This window comes from Talpa europaea (genome assembly GCF_964194135.1).
Source record: "Talpa europaea genome assembly, chromosome: 4".
NCBI lineage: Eukaryota > Metazoa > Chordata > Mammalia > Eulipotyphla > Talpidae > Talpa > Talpa europaea.
Window position 1 is genome coordinate 102,860,187 of NC_140070.1, and position 21,484 is coordinate 102,881,670.

At 41.8% G+C, this 21,484-nt stretch overlaps 2 protein-coding genes across 2 annotated transcripts in view; one reads left to right on the forward strand and one right to left on the reverse strand.

The window, feature by feature from the left end:
* The window catches only part of PARP9 (poly(ADP-ribose) polymerase family member 9), a gene marked incomplete at both ends in the record, with an annotated part of 29,548 nt that extends 20,328 nt beyond the window's left edge, over window positions 1–9,220 (reverse strand). Inside the window, 6 exon segments of the mRNA XM_084232681.1 lie at window positions 311–532; window positions 3,011–3,853; window positions 5,976–6,011; window positions 6,017–6,046; window positions 6,049–6,099; window positions 9,155–9,220. Of these exon segments, the coding sequence (XP_084088807.1) occupies window positions 311–532; window positions 3,011–3,853; window positions 5,976–6,011; window positions 6,017–6,046; window positions 6,049–6,099; window positions 9,155–9,220 (1,248 nt within the window).
* A 2,431-nt stretch (window positions 9,221–11,651) lies between these two features.
* On the forward strand, window positions 11,652–18,822 carry DTX3L (deltex E3 ubiquitin ligase 3L; the record flags this gene model as incomplete). The annotated part of the gene is made up of 5 exons (XM_084231194.1): window positions 11,652–11,832; window positions 12,967–13,178; window positions 15,178–16,710; window positions 17,152–17,369; window positions 18,278–18,822. The coding sequence occupies 5 exons, from the start codon at window positions 11,652–11,654 to the stop codon at window positions 18,345–18,347; spliced, it is 2,214 nt and encodes a 737-aa protein (XP_084087320.1). The 3' UTR covers window positions 18,348–18,822.
* Window positions 18,823–21,484: the final 2,662 nt, after the last annotated feature.

Here is a 21,484-nt window from a genome sequence, read left to right on the forward strand (position 1 = left end):
AATAATGAGAGGCTGATTCCCAGGCCCACTGTGTGTGATAAAGTGAAAGGGAACCCTGATGTTTCTATTCTCTCTGTGCTCTGCACACTTAAAATTTAGACATGACTTATATTACATAACATTTTAAATTAAACTTCTGAAAGTAATTTGTGACAATACTTGAGTCAGTGTGTCAAGTATTCATAGGAGTGACAGAAACCGGGGACTACACCACCTGATAATACCTCATGTATGTAATGACATGACAGAAATTCAACAAAGACTACACAGACTGTGAAGCTATAGAAAAATAAACTTATTTTGACCTAACCTCATCTCGGTTAGAATATGGATTCCACAACACATGGTATATATAACGACAGGATAATTTAAATCCTTGTGTGACCAGTAACAACGGAGGATTTGGAGCTCCATTAGTGATTTTCTTAAATTCTCTTTCCATTTCTTTTCCTGCTTGTTTTAGGATGGATTGAGACACAAGTCCACTTTTAAGATCACCAACTGCATTTGTAGAATTAACAATTACATCTGTCTGAAAGAAAAAAAATGGACAGGATTAATTTTAAATTACTTTTTCTTAAATGATTAATTTAACTATTTACCAGAAGAGCTTTGAAAAGTACTCTTTGAAGATCATAAACCCACAATATCATTTAATGATTGCCATTACTCTGTTAACTCAGAAATTAGGTAAAGTGTGTTAACAATGATTTTTATTGCAAACATCTATCAGCACCTTGTTGGCTTATACCTCCCATATTTGCAGATTCTGAGCATTTCTTGTGATTTGTTTTAAGCTCTATCAAATGGTTTCATTCCCTTGGCCGACTGTCATCACTTTTTGCATTTCATTGTGTGTTTTCTATTTTGTTTTAAACAGAAATGAAATTCTCAGAAAATTTCTACTTGCTAATGCTTTTATTTTTAAGGTAAGTAGTAAAATGTTAAAGTAAATACAAATTGGACAAAAAGGTCGTCAGTGAAAAGGAGGCCACTTTCTTGGAGAGGTCCCCAGATCCTCACTCAACCACTCATCCTAGAGTACTTCGCGAGTACCATCTGTCCTTTCAAAAACAGACTGTGCATATACATGGGTTACCTTTAAGTAATATTACCTCCTAGTTAGCCCCCAGAGCTGTGCTAAAGTGAAGGTGTATCCTTTTCTCCCCCCATGCCCACATTTCCTTGAATCACCCTGAGGGCTTTAGTTCCCTTTGGGACTACCTTCTCATGGATGTTTATGAATATTTCACTTTGAAAATGCAAGTAAAATTTGCAATTTGGAGTACTGACACCCTTTAAAAATGTTAAGGTTCCTAAAGTGGCTGAAATAGACACCATAAAATTTTACTTAAAGAAAAGTTATCCAACTAGGATGTTTCCACTTCAATTTTAAATTGTCTTATTAATGACTAATCAAATAAATATCTTATTTTGTTAGGTCCCCTCAATCTTCTTTCAAATTGCTTTGTAGGCAGTAAGTAGTATTTTTTAAGGGGAAATGAGTACGTATGTATTTTATTGCTCCAATAAATTATAGGATGAGTTGTATTTTTTTTTCACTTTACAATTAAATCTACTTGATTATGGCCACAGTAGAGTCCTAAGTGTGACATCACTGACCCAGAAAAAAAGGAATATAGCGATATATTCTTCCTCTTCCTCTGTCGCAGTCCCCATCTCTAGTGCCTTCCTCATTTATTCATCGATAATTTGCTCAACACCTACATGAACACCCAAACCAGGTCCTGGGCTACAGAGATGAAGAAGCCATGATCCCCATCCTCAAGGTGCTCTCTGCTGAGCAGAGGAGCTTCACTAACCCAGAAATACTTAGGTTCACTGTTTTTTTTTTTTTTTTTAGAGGCATGTTTTATTTATTTATTTATTTATTTGTTTGTTTTGTTTATACATGCACTGGGTACAGTCAGAAGCGCGGGAGGGTGAGAGAATTCACCAGAGCCAGAGCGGGGAGCAGAGCAGGCAGAAGGACCGAAGTACACTGCTGAGGGAAGCAGCGGGCGGCAGGAGAGGTCTGCGCGCCATGTGGGACCCTCCTCCAGTGGCCGGGGAGCAACCGGGGATCGAACCCGCGCCGCAGAGGCCGCGGGCAGCTTCGCAACCCAGCGCTCAACCGCTGCGCCACCGGGGAGGCCCACTTAGGTTCACTGTTACCCTGACTCCTGCAGGGCAAGGTCCTACCCTTCATGCCCAGTGAAACCTGAGCTAAGTTGTACTCTGTATTCCCCACAATTTCTGGTCCAGAGTGATATACTCAGAATGCAGCTTACAGTTCCACCTGGGATTCCTCACTGGTCCAGCCATTATTTTCAGCCTCTCTATCATTCCTCTGTCTCTCTGATCAAGTCATTCTAACCACATAGAGCTTCCCTCCTGCAAATTCATACCCATTGTACCTGGGAAAAGATTCAAACTCATGTCCTCTGAAAAAGCTTGTTACAAAATCTACATACTCTCTCATATTTGAATTCATTTTATATTAATCCTTTTTTGTTACTATGCATAGGTTGCTTCAGAAATGTTCAAATGGTTTGTTCCTCCTATGAGATTTTTGAATAGAGAATTATTTTTCATATAAAAATTATAAAACAGACACTAAGTTCCTTGGAATCAGATTGCCCCATTTTCTCATGATGCTTAAGAATAAAACAATAATAATTATAAGTACTTTTCATGTGCCAAGTTCTATTCTAAGCATTTTATTTATATTGATTTCAACTATGAGATACAAATGCTATGATTATCCTCATTTTATAGATCAGGAAACCAAGGACCAAAAGAGAAAGTAACGCAATTCAGGTCAGCCAGTTAGTAAATGGCAAAACTGGTATTTAAGTCCAGATGTTCTTTATCTGATGTCCATACTGCTAACCTTAACAAGATGCTTTCTGAGCAGTGTTTGAAACAGTATATACTCAAAATATACTTGCTAGTAATCAATAGCTTAGGGATCCCCTTTGGCAGCACAGGAGAGCAGAAACAGACTCACCTCCTGCTGTTCAATGTAGCCCTGGACAATCTGGAGAGTCACATTGTTCACAACCATCGTGTTAAAAGGAGGCATTGCTTCTTGATTCATCCAGGATTCCAGTTCATTCCTCCTTATGATAATTTCTGAAGCACTTTTAAATGCAGCAACAGTAGGATCCTCATTGCTTACCAGGTGAATTTCTTTCAAACAACTATTCGGGTGCTTCTGTTGGAAATATAACTTGATAGTTTCCACAATTATCTCAGCACACAAATGTAGAGGGAACCGGAAAATCCCAGAGCTCACGGCTGGAATTGCTATTGTCTTAATGTCCCCCTTTCTTGTGACCCACTCCAGAATGTTGTTAATAGCTTCGTGAAGTAAAAATTTACATCTCTCTCCATCACTCTCTTTCCACTGAGGCCCAACAGCATGGACAATAAATTGGCAGGGAAGCTTCCCTGCTTTTGTGACAGCTATCTCACCAGGTGGTATTTTACCAAATTTGGAAATGTATGCTCTGCTCTCCTCTTGGATTTCAAAGCCACCAGCATTCACAAGGGCGTAGGCCAGGCCTCCTCCATGTAAAAGTTCTTCATTGGCTGCATTCACCACCACATCAACAGCATGTCTGGTGAGGTCATCCTTCCAGACAGACAACTCTAGCCTAGGAGTCAGCATTGTCTTGAAGACTTGTAGAGACTTATTGTTACCTTCCCAGGCTGGAGGAACCAGGGTAGAGATACAGTCAAATTTATTGTTGAGGACTTCAAACAGCAGATTCTGATTATTTTTTAAAACATTGAAGTCATTGTGATTAATGGGAATTTTCCAGTTATAGCTTTTTTCAAGAGTGCCAGTCTCTGGAAAAGGACAGAAGATAAAAATAAAGAAATGAGATAAGTTTCCTTTGAAAAGATGTAATTCCACAACACACCAGGAGACTGAATCTGTTATATACAAAAGAGAGAGGAATTCCCTCTAGCTATTTACAGGGCAACCCTAATATAAAATGTGGGTCCTCACCTGTGCACTCAAAAGGCACAGGTGAAGCACTTAAATAAGACTCAACTGCAGGCACACACAAAAAGGTTAATAAAGGGTTTATTTACAAAAGAAGGGGAAATAAAGAAATGAATAACTCAGGGGGAAAGAGAGGGAGATAAATCGCCAATGAGTCCTACTAGTTCCGCTGAGCTGGAATCCCTATAGCATGCTGAGAGCCATCAAAGAAAAACCAAGCACGCCCCAAGACCCACATGACTGGTTATATACCAAAAATGGCTGCTTAACTCTACCCTCACTCCCAGTAATCCTCCCTTTCAGTGATGATGACATTATGGGATTTGTAGTTCTTGGTGTCCTGGATATCTTTGGTCTGGAGTCGGGGTAAGGTCCATAAAACCTATTTGTGGAGTTTGTTCAGGACATCCTTTCCCTCTAATATAGCCTCCTTCCTGATTCTCCTTCTCATTTAGACATGTAATTGGACAAGCACGTACAAGAGTTTCCAAGAGCAGGTCACTCATGAAGTGCTTGGTTTCATGACTGGAATATAGTAAGTACTAAGTGGTAGCTTCTATGATACAATGCAGATGATGAGAAAACTGTGTGTATGAGGGCTTATGATATTAAAATTTTTTTAATCTACATAAAAAATGGTAACTTTGGGAAGACCCAGCCTTAAGGCACAGTATTGGAAACAACTTAATTATAAGTCAAAAATATATAACTTATTTGTTATATAACTTATTATTCATATAACTTATTTGTTATTGTCAATGTCTTAGCTTGGGTTCTCTTAAAAACAGATTCTGAGGCAGAGAAGTGGGTGTGATCCTAGAAAACACCAGGAGAATGAGGTGGGGTAGGCAAAATGGGAAAGACATGAAAAGACAGAACAATAAAGATGTCATGAATCAAATGAAGTTTACTCCATTAGGGGACAGTTATGTAGATCATGTGTCTCCAAGTCATATCACCATCAAGGGTAAGGAGCTGGGATATGTATCCAATTTCTATTAGTCACTGATTGAAGCCGTTCCTTTGGAGGCATGGTGCAGCAAATGTGTAAGAGCCTTGTCAGTGCTACAGTAAAAAATTTCTTCATCATATGCTAGTTTCATGGCACAATTCTGGTGGAATTAAAATGAACTCACTAAATATTATTTATTCCATGTGGCAGGTAAGAAGACGTGCTGCTCAGATCCCCCTGAATGTGATAGGGAAGGTAGAATTTAGTTTGCTGATGGCTTCTAGTTGTTAGTCCCTTAGGGTCCAAGGGCAACCCCCATCAATGGCTAAGAAAGGCCATTTATGCCCCACCCACTAGGTGATCTGGCAGGCAAAGCTTTGTTAACCTTCAATAACTTTTGATGGCTCTACCCCAATCCAGTTTTTTCTCTTTTCCTTTCACAATAAACCTGCACTCCTAATTCTACCTCAGCTTCTGCTTTCTGGAGAACCTAAGCTGTGACACAGTATTTCTTGGAGTCTAAGGCATCGTTATTATGTGATACAGATAAAGGAAAAATGATGCCAGCTAAATTATGGCACACTAGTGATTGAGAGGGAGCAGCCTTACTTCAGAGATGAAAAAAAATGTGCATTATAAAATAGATGAAATAAGGTAACACATTTTACTTCAACTTTCATTTCCAAAACAAGCACCTAGAAAGACTTCAGGTAGAAGAAGCCAGTAGTAATCAGATCTAATTGGCCCACATTTTGGTTGAAATCTTAAATGGGCCACCCGTAGGATTACACAGGTTCCATTTGTTTCTGATAACTTGTTGAGCAAGGGGACATTCAGAGGGTCACCTCTTCTGGCCCACATCAGCTCTAGGGCTGTGGTGAGAAGAATCTCACAACCTCTAGGCAAAGGAAAGGACCAAAGGAAATTGGAAAAGAACATGTGTCTGAGAGCACCCCCTCCCGAGGCACATGCTGGTCACAACACTGTCCTGCAAACATGTCCCTGAACCCTTGGGGAAGAGACATTGTCTTCTGTATTTCCTTTCTCCAAAGAGGAAAGATTTTCTGAAATAAAAGTGAGAAAGTGAGGTCATCCTACCTAATTCCTTACTGCAAGCTGCTTCTACACCAACCTGTAAAAAAATGAGAGTGGTTTAAAAAAGACTTGAAACCGAATAACTAGATTACTAATAACAAATACAGCTTAATAAACACAAAGCAACAGAAACCTTGCTAAAAGTGCTGGATTTTGGCCTCCCTGGTGGCACAAGGGGTTAAGCACGGCACTTTAAAGCAATCCTCAGCCTCTGCAGCATGAGTTTGATCCCCGGCCAGCCAGGGAGCAACCCACATGGCGCAGCAGACCTCTCCTGACTCGCCCACTGCTCCCCTTAGCAGTGTATTTCAGTCAGTCTGCCTGTTCTGCTCCCCACTCTGTCTCTAGTGAATTCTCTTGCCACCTGCACCTCTGGCCTGTACCGCAGTTCTTGTATGAATAAATAAATACATCTTAAAAAAAATAAAAATGAAGTGCTGGATTTGAGAAGAAAGGGGAACATGTGTTTGCTTATTTGTTTAATCTGTGTGCCTGAGTACCTTAATTACTAAATGTTCCAGCAAACATTGATTTTACCCACTTCCCCAAAGGCAAATATACCTCTAATTCGGGATGAGATGAAGGGTTAGACATTAGCACTTGAAAAGGTCCAAAGGTTACAGACCAAACTAACCCAAATCTCTCAGACAAATCTCTCATCTCCAAAGATTTCTGGAGTTTCCCCAGATAGAAAAGATGATGTGGAACATCAGCTACATCCCTCAATGTCAGTAAGGACCCATGTTCAATTGCTTATTTCATGACACAAGTCAGTGTAGAATTTTCAGGTTAAACTAATGAGGTGACTTCTCTATTCTCTTGCTTTTATTCATCACCTTCCTTCCGCTATCCTACCAAAAGCAGAAGCACTAAATGAATAGTAAGAATCAAAGTGATATCGAGGGGATATTTTATTTTTAATTTTTTTATAAGTAACAACTTCTTTTTTTTTTAAGATTTATTTATTTATACAAGAACCAGGGTATAGGCCAGATGTGTGGGAGGGTGAGAGGATTCACTAGAGACAGAGCGGGGAGCAGAACAGGCAGACTGAAATACACTGCTGAGGGGAGCAGCAGGCGAGACAGGAGACGTCTGCTATGCCATGTGGGATGCTCCCCAGCCGGTGGGGATCAAACCGGCACTGCAGAGGCTGCGGACAGCTTCATAGTGCTGTGCTCAACCGCCTGCACCACCAGGGAGACACTTGAGGGGACATTTTAAAAGATTATTCACCCTCACATTGATTCTTTTGATTGGATAAGCACATTCTCAACTCCCCACTGGAGAATGCCAGATATAACTGAAGATTTCTTGCTTTTATTGGAAGAAATTATCATGTGCTGATCAGAGTCCATGATTTATATACATTTATGCTTTTTACCTCCAAAGAATCCATCCTCAAGGTCCCTGGGTTATTAACATTTTTATAATTTAAAAGTCCTTTAAAATCCTTTTCTGAGCACAGTTTGCAAGTGTTGTGGTCCATTTCTAGGAAGGAAAAAAAAAGGATACAATAAGCATTGAACAGCATCTTAGAGAATTTGGTAAGAATACACAGAGGAATGAATTTTTTTTAAAAAAAGATTTATTTATTATTTATGCATACAAGAACTGGGGTACAGGCCAGAGAGGATTCAGGGTACAGGTGAGAGGATTCACCAGAGACAGAGTGGGGAACAGAACAGGCATATTCACTGAAATACACTGCTGAAAGGAGCAGTGGGCGAGTCAGGAGAGGCCTGCTGCACCCTGTGGGTAGCTCCCCCGCTGGGGATCGAACTTGTGCTGCAGCGGCTGAGGACAGCTTCATAGGTTGCATCTTAACCCCCTGTGCCACCAGGGAGGCCCAAGATTAAACGTGATTTCTTTTTTTTTTTTAGAGGCATGTTTTATTTATTTGTTTGTTTGTTTGTTTTGTTTATACAAGCACTGGGTACAGTCAGAAGCGCGGGAGGGTGAGAGAATTCACCAGAGCCAGAGCGGGGAGCAGAGCAGGCAGAAGGACCCAAGTACACTGCTGAGGGGAGCAGCAGGTGGCAGGAGAGGTCTGTGCGCCATGTGGGACCCTCCTCTGGTGGCCGGGGATCTAACGGGCGCCGCAGAGGCTGCGGGCAGCTTCGCAACCCAGCGCTCAACCACTGCGCCACCGGGGAGGGCCTAAACATGATTTCTTATCTTGAGCAGTTTTTAATCTCACTGGTAAAGATGCATGCATTGTATTTGCTACTGTTGTTATTGTTTACCTTCAATCTTTTACAGACAAGGTCCAACTGGAATCATACTGGCAGTTCAGAGAAAGAGGGAAAAATAGGATAGGTTACGGCAGAAAAACTTTATGGAGAAAGTGAGACAAAAGTCATGCTTCCAAGGATGGAGTAGGCTCAGTTAGAAACAAAGGATGGTAACTGAGTGGTTAAGAGTGAACACAGTATTCAAAGAACATTAAGGAAAAACCATCCTCATGAGTGTGTGAGGACCCCTGGAGAGTGAAGGAAGAGGGAACTGGACTTGTGCTTGTGAAGGGTGTGTGTTACTGAGTTTGTGATAAATATCCCTGATCTACTTAGGAAGGGAAATATCTGGATAAAAATCAGAAGATTAGGGGACACATATCTTAATGATTTTCCCTCAAACAGGCAGGCATTATAGACTGACTTTTTTTAGAATGATGAACAAAATATTTAAAGACACAGTTGTCCATACTCTGAATGATTTGTAATACCTTTGCAACAGAAAAATTTTGTATGACTACCTAGGATCAGAGCACTATTTTTCTGCGTCAGGAAAAGCAGCAGCAAGTCTATTACAATGCTAAAATGAGGGAACAAATTGCCTCCAGAGGGCACTGGTGTTTTCACAAAAATGGGAAGACCAGGGTCTGCTTGTACTGTGAGCCTCAGGTGGGCTTTAGCTTTAGATGGGGTGGTTTTCTTCTTCAGACTAGATTTTAAAAGTTGAGAGACAGACTTGGTTGTGGGGTTGACATCCAATAAATTGAAAGAAATTAGAAATACGGAGCATATTGCTCAAAACATTCAACCTCTCTAATTTTACAAACAACAACCAAAAAAAAATTCCTGCCTACTTACCATCATAAGTTTCCACTGTGTTTCTTGCTCTTTCTGGGCAGCACGAAGGAGCAGACTCTCCTCCATCCAGCTGCCTGCTCAGCCTGTTGCAGTCTGGCTTCCTATGTTACCCCCAGCCCTCCTCCATGCTGTTAACCCCAACAGACTACCTTTTGTACTAATCTCTACTGAACTCCTCCTCATAGTATTTCATTCTGGCTTCTCCTAGACTATCCTCCCTTGCTATCTCTCATTTTTCCTTTAAGGGTCTTTTTCTAGGATTTACTATCAAGGTCTACTTCTTAACCATTTGCTCCAGGATTCTGAGGAGAGCACTTCTCAGCTCATTCTACTTACCTAATTTTACCCACTCCATTGGCTCCAACTGCCAGTCACAAATGTGATACCCTATCTGTACCTCTAGGTTATGGCTCTCCCTTTTCAATCTCACCTGAAGAGGCCCTTCAAACACAGTCTGTGAAGACTGAACCCATAATCTCTTAGTTGTCACTCCTCCTCACCCCGCCCTAACCTTCTACCCTCACTCAACTACCTCAAAATCCAGGCTCAATCTCTTGAATTCCACTAACTCAGTAAATGATAGGCCATTTACCCTTATTGTCAGAAATCTAGAATCTTCTTTTTTGTCCTGTATCCAAACTATCACTGGGTCTTGATCATCTAAACCACTTTCAAATATGCTCATACCCTCCTAGTTCAGGGACACCACTTCACTTCAGAGCCTTGGGGGCTCTTGCCTAAGCGATGGCAATATATTCTTTTCAAAGATTTTAAAAAGTGTTTAATTTTACATTTTATTGTTTGAATAGGTATTACATTTACTGGTTCAAATTTGAAAGTGCAAAGGTCTCCTTCCAAACCCCTCATTAAATTCATTTCCCAGTGGCAATCAACGCTATTAGTTTCTTCTATATCTTTTCAGAGGCATTTTTACACAGAAGAGGACACATCTTGCCATTTCTATTTATGTGTCCTAGAAATTTCCCCATATTATCACACAAACAGCTTCTTCATTCTTTTCACCACTTGCTGCCTTCCATGGTATAGATGCACTATTTGTTACTTAACTGCTAGTCCCCCCTCTTTACGGACATTTCAGGAGTTCCCAATCATTTGTTATTATTAAAAATGAGGGGGCTGTAAAGAACAACTTTGTAGACCGGCCATTTCACGCAGGTGCTAATAAATTAATGGGATAAATTCCTGGAAGTGGAAATGCAGAATCATAAAGTATATGAGGTTTTGATTCTGACAGTCCAGCCAAATGGCCCTCAACACCTGCTTTCTAAAAGGTGTGGTGTCCTCAACACCAGCTTCCTAAAAGGCACCTGGGACATGGCACGCTCCTGCTTCCCCTGCATTTCTTTCGTTTCTCCCTACTGATCTTCAAGACCTTTCACCATCTAGACCTGGGCTAACCAACGTGTGCCATTAGCCACATGGAACTCTCCCAGCACTTGAAATGTGGCTAGTTCCAACCAAGATATGCTCTAAGTGTGACATAAACTGGATTGCAAAAACTTAGTAAGACAAAAAGAATGTCAAATATTTCACAGGTTTTTAACAATTTCTTAGGTTTTTAACATTGATTGAAAATGATTAAATTTACATGTTGAAATGATTAAATTTAGGATATGTGTTAAATAAATAACATACCATCAAAATTAAGTTCACCTGTTACACTGTTGAAACTATGGCTACTAAATTTTTGGAAATTACATATGTGGCTTCCACGGTATTACTGTTGGACAGCACCGATCCAGACGCTTCTGTCATGTCCCTCACTCAGCGTCAGGAAGGCCTCAGAGCTCCCTCTGCGCCTCAGAGCGCAGCAGCCCTGCAGGCTCAGCCGCTCTCTGCTCTCCCCACCCCTCACCCCCGCGCTCTCTTACTGAGAAGCCACTTCAAACTTCCTCCCGCAGGCCGCGAGAGATGTGCCTCTCCAGTCACAAGTCCCGGGCCTTCACCAGCCCTTGCGCCGCGGCCTCCCTCGGCCCTTCCCCTCCCTCACGGGGCGCGCGCAGCCCAGTTGTGTTGGCCAAATCCAGGAGAGGGGATAGAAAACGTCGAGCCAGCGGGAGGTAACGGGTGAAAAGTCAACAAATTCAAGTTTTTTTTAAACGCAGGTGACGTTTAAGCTGAATCCGGCTTGTGAATTACATATTCGCGGAAAATAATTAAGAAGGAAAGGATCACAGACTCAGAAGAAACTTACTTGCGTTGACTGCACAGCCGGCCGCTCCGCACCTCGCCGGGGCGCCCTGCGCGGGTCTGCGCGCGGCGCGGGGGCGCGGCGGTGTCGGGAGCCCGCGGGACCTGGACCCACCCCGAGGACGGCGGCGGCGCCAGCGGGGCTCTGCCGGGAACCCGAGGGATCGCCAAGAAAGAGAAACTGAAACTTTGCGGCCGAGGCGGCGGGGCGGGCCGCTCACCCGGGGCGGTTCTGCCTCAGCCTCGCCCAGAGCCCGGCCGCCGCGCCCGCCGGACCCCGAAAGCCATGGCCTCGAACCCGGGTCCGCCGTCGCCGCTGCTCGTGCGGGTGTCCGAGCCCGGCCTGCGGCTACATCGGAAGCTGGAAAGCTACTTCCAGAGCCGGGCCTCGGGCGGCGGGGAGTGCACCGTCCGGCCCCATGAGACCAAACTGGAAACTTATCGGGTGGAGTTCAGGGAGAGGGCAGGTGAGCTGCGTCTGGGGTGAAAAGGCCTTTTACTAGGGCCCAGACCCGCGGGCTTCCAGGCTGACCCTTTTCGCTCTGACCTAGGAGAGAGTGGGGGGGCGCATGGCACCATGTGGCTAGCAGCAGGAATGGCGGTGGGGTGGGGAGGCTTGTGCTGGAGGCAGGCTCTGGCTGCCTAGAAACTCGGCCCCCACCGAGGAGGAAGCCTGGCTGACTGGGCCTGCAAGTTGACTTCCTGTTGTACAGTCTCCTGGCTCATATTTCTTTTTCTTTTTTAAAGATTTATTTATTTATGCATACGAGAGCTGAGGTACCGGCCAGAGGTGTGTGTGTGTGGGGTGTGTGTGTGTGTGTGTGTGTGTGTGACAGGATTCACCAGAGACAGCGTGGGGAACAGAACAGGCAGATTGACCGAAGTACACTGCAGAGGGAGCAGCAGGCAAGCCAGGAGAGGTCAGCCGCACCAGCCTGGGGATCGAACTCCTGCAGCTGTCTGTCACTGTGGACAGCTTCATAGGCTGTGTCTTAACGCCTTGTGCCACCAGGGAGGACCCCTGGCTCGTATTTCTAAGATCTCAGAACATCTTTCCCTCCCCCGAAGCTCTGCCAGCTCTTGTTATTTAGAAATTCCACTGTTATGTTTTAGATAATTGTTCCATTAATTTATTTCTGAAAATTACAAAAGCAATTTATGCTTACTAGAAAAAAGAGGAAGGAAGAAAACCAGATGGCGATAATATTTTTTGAATATTTTTGTTTTTTTGAATATTTCTAGCCTTTTTTAATGAATGCAGTAAACACGCAGGAATATTTACAGAATTCTAGGTCTGCACTTTTGATTCCTGTTTTTTGTACTTAACTCTATATAATGAATATTATTCCATATCATTGAACTGGGAAACCATGACAGTTTCAGAAACATGACTTTTAATGAGTGGACAGTGTTCCATTATCATTAAGCATTGTTTATACAGTAAAACTTCAGAGTCTTGATCTAGTATCCGCTGTCATCAAGCAACCTTTCCAGGATGTAGGCTGGAGACCGAGAGTGCTGGGCCAGGAAGTGAATACATAAATAAGAAGATTATTTGCAATATCTCCTATTTCTATGTGTTTGTTTAATGTCTACTGAAGATAAGGAAAGAGTGTTGAAAAAAGGAGAGCACCATATTACAGTTGACGATAAAGAAGTGAATATTTTCCTGGAACCTACTGTAAATCCAGTAAAGGAGAATACCAGACCCAAAAAATCTTCATCGACACAGTCACAAGAAAGTGTGACGTCTAGAGAGAAGTATGTAAGTGGAGAATGCCGTCCTAGTGCTGTAGATTCCTATGTCCAAAAGGTAAGTATTGAGAGCAGGTGGGTATGTCCTCACAACTTCCTTTCCAGTCATCATACCTTTTATTATTGATCCAAGGTCCTTTTGCACAGGCCTTTAACTATGAACCAGGCATTGTTTTAGGTACTGGGACATGAGGGGATTATAATATACCAGGTCGCTGGTGGCAGTGGGGATGGGGGATTTACATAGAAAGACAATAAGTTAATAAAGCAACTTAAGAGTGTGTGTGCTAAGTAGAAAATATAATGGGGGGTTGCTTTAGAGAGTAACAGGACCAGAGTAGAAAATATAATGGAGGTTTGTTTTAGCGACGACAGGACCAGGGCACAGACGTGCTGCTACTTCTTACCAGAAGTCAGAAACAACTTCTTGGAGGTGCCACTTGGTCTGAGACCAGAATGATGGAAGGAGCCAGCTAGCAGAGTCATACAATAAAACAGTATCAACTGCCTACTGTATATATGTGCCTGGCACTGTCAAAGGAGCTGGGGTAACAGCCAGGAACAGAGCAGACTATGCCCCCAGGGACCATACATTCTAGTGAAGGAAACATAATAATAGTGAACAAGTGGATATATACTAAAATGTCTACCTGTGGTAAGTGTTAAAAAGGAGAATATAGCAGGATAAAAGACAGTGACTGCACTACTATTTTAAATAGGCTATTATGAAAAACCTCAAATGAAGTGACATATCTCTAGTAGAGATATGCAGAAGTAAGGGAGTGGATTTCTGAGGGAAGAATGTTCTAGGCAGAGAGATATTTAAGTGCAAATGTGCACTTCCTTCCCAGACAGAATCTTACCTCCTGAATCCTGAGGGATTCCGGCCAGTGTGACTGGAGGGCAGTGAGCAAGGGAGAGTGATAGAAGAAAAACTTGGGGAAGTACTCCAAATTTCAGATCTTTAGGACCTGAAGCTGAAGATACTAGATTTTAACTAAAGTGGGGATTTATCAGATGCTTTTTGAGCCAGTTCAGTGCAGTGATCAGATTTACATTTCCAGAGGACCTTTCTGGCTGCTTTCTGGAGAACTCCAAGTTGGAAGGGGCTAGAGGGGAAGGTCAGCGCCCAGTTAGGAGGGGTTCAGTGGGTCAGGTACAAGATGATAGTGGCTTGGACTTGCAGTGGTTCTGATGGAGGTATAAGAAGTATCTGGATTCAGGAAACATTTTGAAGGCAGATCTAGGGAAAGGATGTTACCTGCAGAGGAAATAGTATGTGCAAAATCCTTGCTTGAGAGGGAACAGAACATTAGAACTTGGTTTTATATTATATTCAATTTGCCTCTGTTCTTTGTACCTAATTTCATGTGTCCATTTTATGTTTGAACTAAAGGTCAGAGTTTCCAGGGCCTGGCAACATTGTGTGCAGCTAGGTGTTTAGTTAATAAATGATGATGGTGATGATAAATGGAAGGGCTGAAGAAGATATAAAATAGTAATGGGGAAAAACATCCTCGGATTTGTGTCTCCCTGCCAGGTTCACACTACTGCAGCTTGCCTAGAAAGCGGAGTACCTTCCACCTACCCCGTTCTCCAAGACCAATCAGATAGTGGCAGTTCCAGAACCCAGACATCTTGTCCAAAGATTGTTTTTTTTATTATGCTCATGCCCAGGCTCTTAGATCAGAATCTCTGGGATGTGCCTGAGCCTTGGCTTTTTTTTTTTTTTTTTTTGTGGGACCCTCGCCGGCGGCTGGGGAACGAACAGGCGCTACAAAGGCTGCGGGCAGCCTCGGCAGTCCAGCGCTCAACCGCTGCGCCACCAGGGGAGGACCGGCTTTTTATCCCCATCCCCCCAGTGATTCTAACATGCAGACAGGGCTTGGAGCCTCTGGGCTATAACATGCTGTATCCCCTGCAAAAAGGAAGAGAGAAGGTACCACTTTGCTAAGGGGAGACACAGTGGTAGTTTCCTGGTCTCTAGACAGTCTCCCAAAAGGAGACCGTAGGCCTGGATATCTGAAAGATTTTCTTTATTTCTTTCAAAATTTCAGATCTTTCTTACCGTCACAGCTGAACTGAACTGCAAGCTAGTCTCTGAAGAGCAGAGGGAACGCATAACCACTCTTTATCCCAATATTGAAAGAATCAAGGATGACAATGGGATTGAGAAGCTGTGTGGTGACTTCAGAGACATTGAAAATATACATTGCTTCTTAAATGACCAACTCCTGGAAAATGAGCACAAACAGGAATCTGCTTTGACAAGGGAGAGGGCGCCTCTCCACCAGCAGGCCTGGGACAGCAGTATTTCTCCCTCTGAATCAAAAGCCAAGTCAGATGAAAACCATTTGAAAGTTCCCTCACCTTACTTTGAGTATTTCGTAGATAACTATCCTGGTACAATAGATTCAATAGAGAAGAAATTTGGTGTCAAGATAAAAACTCAGGACAGTTCTCTGAATATGGTCTGTGTAGACTTCACTTCAGATAAGTCGGGTGACCGCGAAGGAGCTCTCAAGTGTTTTACCAGTGAATTTCAGAAGATTGTAGGAAATCTGGAGCCAAGTTCCCTTTTAGCAGACAGTAAACAGGCAAATAAAATCAAACCGGAATTGAATCACCAGTTAACAAATCTCCCTATAAAGGAGAAAGAAAAGGAACTAACTCTGTCTACGATCCAACATGACATGTCAGCTGCCAAACATTTTCTTGTCCCCCAAACCTTTAAAGGTCTTACCAAGGTACCAGTGAAAATATCGCCTCCTGGGTACATGATGAGTGGAATTAGAGTTGACACTGCTCACTATAAGCTTTTAAAACCTGAATTACTCCAGGAGATATCAGAGATAGAACAAAAGTACGACATTCAATATCAAGTTATTGAGAATGGTCAGGAAACCTCCATTCTGTTTGAACCCAGGAACAGGGACTTAGACCTGTCTGTGCACGCTTATGAAGCTTTCATCGATGCCTATCAACAGGTCTCATGTCAGCTGACGAGAGAAGTTCTTTCACTGAAATCTTGGGGCAAAGAGAGAGAGCGCTTACATGGAACTAGGTTCACTGATGACTTTAGAAAAAAGCATCCACATACATACTCTCACATAACCCCAGAGATAATGACTTTGATTGGGTTGCCAAAACTCCTTGCAGAGGCAAAGCAGTATGTTTTAAAAAGATTGGGAATGTCTCCATTAGCCGGAGAGAAACAGAATGAAGACCATGAAACACCCATGGATGTCGATAGTAATGACCCAAAAACAGCTTCACCAACATTCCTGCCTTCTGCCAGTGCAGGGCCTGCGGGAACAGACAAGAAAAAGGACTACTGTGTCATCTGTATGGACACTATTAGTGACAAAGAAGTGCTGCCAAAATGTAAGCATGAGTTCTGCGCCCCTTGTATCCAGAAGGCCATGAAAGATAAGCCGGTCTGTCCTGTGTGCCAGGTTAGCTACGGTCTCCAGAAAGGAAATCAGCCAGAGGGAACCATGGCTATCACTATCGCAAAACAATCACTTCCAGGTTATGAATTCTGTAAAACCATTGTGATTACTTATACTATGGAAGGAGGCATACAAACAGTAAGTATTTCTGAAAATTCGTGGGTTTCTTTCCACAATTTTAGGATTACCAGGGCAATATTCTGCTCCCATTTAGATAGTGGATTGCCCAGGATATTATTCCATGAGCATTTGTAGTATAAGGGTAATGATTGTTTCTTGTAACTTAAGTTATCTTTTGTGTCTATTAAGGTAGTCATATGATGGTAACTATGTATTAAGGTAGGGGGAGAGAAAAAGGTGAATAACGTTCTCAGCATGAATTTTGGGAAAGAAGAAAAATATGAGTTATTGGGACTATAAACAAATCTTCACTTTTTTTTACTTGTTCTGTCTGCATGTGAACACATCTATACGTAAATACATGCATATTATATACAGGTGTACTTACGTGTATTTACCATATATAGTAAAATTTAGATGAGGATTGTTTTCATGTGACATTTTCTTGTTTTCATACAGAAAGAACACCCAAATCCAGGAGTGAGCTATCCAGGAGTACGGCGAGTTGCATACTTGCCAGATAATGAAGAAGGAAATAAGGTTTTGAAACTGCTTCAAAGGGCTTTTAAACAAAAACTGATTTTCACAGTGGGGTATTCTCGAACACAAGGTCTCCCAAATGTCATTACATGGAATGATATCCACCATAAGACGAACCGTTTGGGGGGACCAGAAGGGTGAGAACCTTTTGAAACATATTGGATGCTAAACAGAATTTAGAAAAACAACTATGATAATTTGAGGATGTGGCTATAAGGAGACTGTTTACAGCAATAGGATTGGATACAGTTAAGTATTTTGAGGGATGCTAATCTGGGTTGATAATAAAGGGAGAAAGAAATAAAGGGAGAAAGATTTAGTCCTATCACCTGCTCTCTCAACCACAGAGTATCAGAGTGACTAAATTTCGCATCAAAGGGCAGGAGTTTTCAGAATTCAAGTTGAGTGGAATCCAAGATGATTTAATATGGGGTTTCATTCTATTTGAAGGGAAGATCCTCAGAATGTTGTTTGCTTTGTCTTTTAAGATCACCCTTCTGCCCTCTTCTCCCATGGGTTCATAGAAATCCTAAAATCACTAGGCAATTGTATGGGGAATATAAAAATAAAATTTATTATTTAAAAAAAAATCACTAGGTCAGCAATACTCTAGGAAAAAGTCTTAGTTAATGGTGCTGGAAGTTGAATCATATTCAATCCAGTTCTCTATGAAACTCAGAACACTTCAGACCCTTAGTATTCAAAAGGTAATATATCCTGAGACTTCTGCAAATTACGCAAATTCAAAAATCCTCCTATAACACTATTACTGCCCATGAAGTATAGTGTAATATAACTTTATGAGAGCCACTACTTACTAAGAGCTGAAAATAAAGTCTTGCTGGAAGGCAGATCCTGGGCAGAGAGCTAGGCTCGGGATCTAGCTAAATGACTTCGTTCTGCACACTTATAAGTGATTTTAAGTCATTCATCTTCAGAATTGCTTGTGAATGTTTGCAACACTGAATGTTAATACCAAGGCATCTGCTTTATAGAGTCTTTAAAACCATTTGTGTTGAAGCTAAGGAGCATTTTCCTTTTGCAGATACGGCTACCCTGATCCTGGTTATCTGAAACGTGTCAAACAGGAGCTGAAAGATAAAGGTATTGAATAAGGAGAATGCTGGAAGGGTATCTTGATCCAAGCTTTCAAATGACACAGTTGAATAAGTAAACACCAATTTAAATTGTTATGTAGACAAGACAATGTTTTAAAAGTTTTCATCTGTTAAAGAAGTGGTATGTGTGAGAATCTACTAGTTTGCTATTTCTACAGTATTGCTTTTTATGGAAGATAAAAGCCTCTAAATATCTGTGTAATTTTGACAAGGAGGTGTTTAGCCTTGTTCTTGTATTATTGTGGGAGGTGGTTATCTATGGGTCTGAAATCGTCTATGTTCTAGCTGCCAAATATGCCTCTTTATTACAATCTCTGGGATGGTCCTTTAGTTTTTGTTTGTTTGCTCTTTAATCTCCACCCTAAAATAAAATCTTAGTGTGAAAGAGGGGTGAGGGAAAGCTTTGGTAATGAAAAATCTGAGATCCACTTTTCCTTCGTCCAGTGGCTAGAAAAGTAGCCAGGAGCAGAGTTTGGGCAACCATTGGTAATAAAAGGAATAAGACTATTCTTTTTCAAGACAAAGATACTGGTATATAGTTGGTGCTTAATAAAGTTTTGTAAATAAGGATGGTCAATAACCCAGCATAGAGATACATGCTCCCTAAATCTTTGGCAAAACGAGTAAGGAAGCCATTTCTGAAGTCAACAGTGATTTGGAAAACTGAGTTTCTTACTACAAAATACTTGGCTTATGAACTAGCCAAGTCTCTAACTGGTCCTTGCTTCTTAATCCTTATAAGCTGCCATATGAGAGGCACTTGCCCCAGCATAGTAATGTTACACATTTCTGAACAATTTTTTCCCTCCTGGATATTTTGGTATTTTTTTAATTTATCCTGCTTCCAGTTTTAGCTAATAAGTAACCTCAGTTTACCATAGACTGTCATTTTCTCAGTAACTATAGACCTCACAGTAGTTTTTCCTAAATCCAACAATGTCTTGTTTTCGCCCTTAAATCATTTTCTCTGATACTCTCTTTTGACAGAGAAAAGGCAAGAATTGAATCTACTATAAGGGATATATAACAAACATATCAAAAATTCAAATTGTTCTCTCAATCAGAAGAAAGTCTTAGTAGCAAATTATCTGATTATCCATATACTAGTCTCTCTCCAAAAATGGCAAATGAGATGTCTTTATTTTCCTAAAGGTGTACATAGGACTTATGCAAGTTTTAGGCTTAGATAATAATGGGTAATGTTTACTGTGTACTTATTATGAAAACTTCATACCTATGTGATTGATACGATTAGCATCCCCTTTTTATAGCTGACAAAACTGAGCACAGGGAGGATAAGCACCCAGACAAAGGTCACAGAGTTAATAAGTAGAAATGCTAGGGTTTGAAGTGTAGTCTGACTCCAGGACGTCTACATCCCAGAAGCTATTCTGTACCCCAGAAACTGTACTTCCCCATGAAGTAGGCTGAGGAATCCCATTATTCTGGGCTTCTCTCAGAAATGGATTCCTATGCAAAGCAGTTTTCTTCCAAGAAAGTCCTGTTTGAAGAACTTAAAAACCCAGAATCTATTTCTTTGTCCAGAGTTGAAGATTATGCATTTAACTTACCACGAATATTCATTAAAGTCATTATAGTTATGGTTCATTTGTATTTGCTGGTCTTTGAGCTAAATTTGCTTCAAAAAAGCAAAAGTTTGGTTCTTACTAAGTTCTGAATCCCTCATTACAATGTGGATGCAAGTTTCGTGGTATGAATTGGCTGTGAACCGTTGGATAACTTCTCATGCTCTGTGGAAGATATATCATCTCTTTCTGCCTTAAATAAAGTCATATCCTTACTGGGAACAGATTGTCTATGTTCTTTTCTAACTCCATTTTTTCCTTTAGGTTGAGATTGTGGCTATTTCCTACAATATAGTGTACATATGTCATGTGTGCCAACATCTTTTATTTTTTTACATTTGAAAAGGCCAAGTTTATTAGGAAAAGGGAAGCAGAAGATACTTGCATAGACACAGGAGGCAGAATGAGCTACCATGTGCCAACATCTGTGCTTGATTTTGTGTGTACTTATCTTATTGGACAGGGTAAGGGGCACCTCAGAACCCCCAAACCTACCCTTTCTAAATAGGTTCTGCCATCCGCCATATCAAGACATAACATATAAGACCATTATTTATTTTTTTTAAAGATTTTATTTATTTATGCATACTAGAACTTGGGTAGGCCAGAGGTGTGGGGGGTGAGAGGATTCATCAGAGACAGAGTGGGGAGCAGAACAGGCAGACCGACTGAAATACACTGCTGAGGGGAGCAGTGAGAGAGAAAGGAGAGGTCTGCTGTGCCATGTGGGTCAGCTCCCTGGCCAGGGATTGAACTCATGCCGAGCTCATGCCCCGGTGACTGGTCGATAGCTTGATAGTGCTGATTTTAACCCCTGCACCACCAGAGAGGCCCTAGACCTTTAATGGAAAGAAACTTTAATATAATTAGTGTGCCACAAAGAAAGGGGGAAGAATAAAGTTTCCAAATCAAGCACCCAAAGTTACCCATCCCTCAATAGGTAAATGTCCAGTCACACAGGGTTGGCCCAAAGCAAGGCCATTGAGGCCCGAAAACCAGCCATAAGTCTAAGGCACCTTCCAGCGGGGACCCATAGAAAAGGGTCTGAAACAACCAGACAAGTCTGGAAGGAAAAGAGCAAAATCAAAATCAAGAGAAAAGCTGCCATTGTTAACTTCCCCGCAGATCTCTCACCCACATCTGTTTCAACCAGTCCAAGGCCGAGAAGCAAGTGTAGCTTCTTCACATGTCTCACTGCTCCATGTGCCTCCTTCAGGACTCCTTCTGGCTCTCCACCCTGCTTCCTTCCTTCCCCAGTCTCCTCTCCAGCTTCTTCTCCTCCCTGCTCAGCTCCACCCTCTCATGGGTGGGGCAGGGAACCTGGAACCTCCCCTTTTCTTGGGGACCACCCTGTTACAGTTACTTGCTTAACTACAATAGAACTTAGTTATCATTGTCCTCATTGCTAGCCACCTTCAGTTGTGAAAGTCACATTTCTTAATATTTTCCCCCTCAACACAGACTGTTGACTTCAAATAAAAAACAGTTATTTCACCAACAAAATGGGTTTTGTTTATTTATTCAGAAATAAGGGAAAAGACGTTTGGG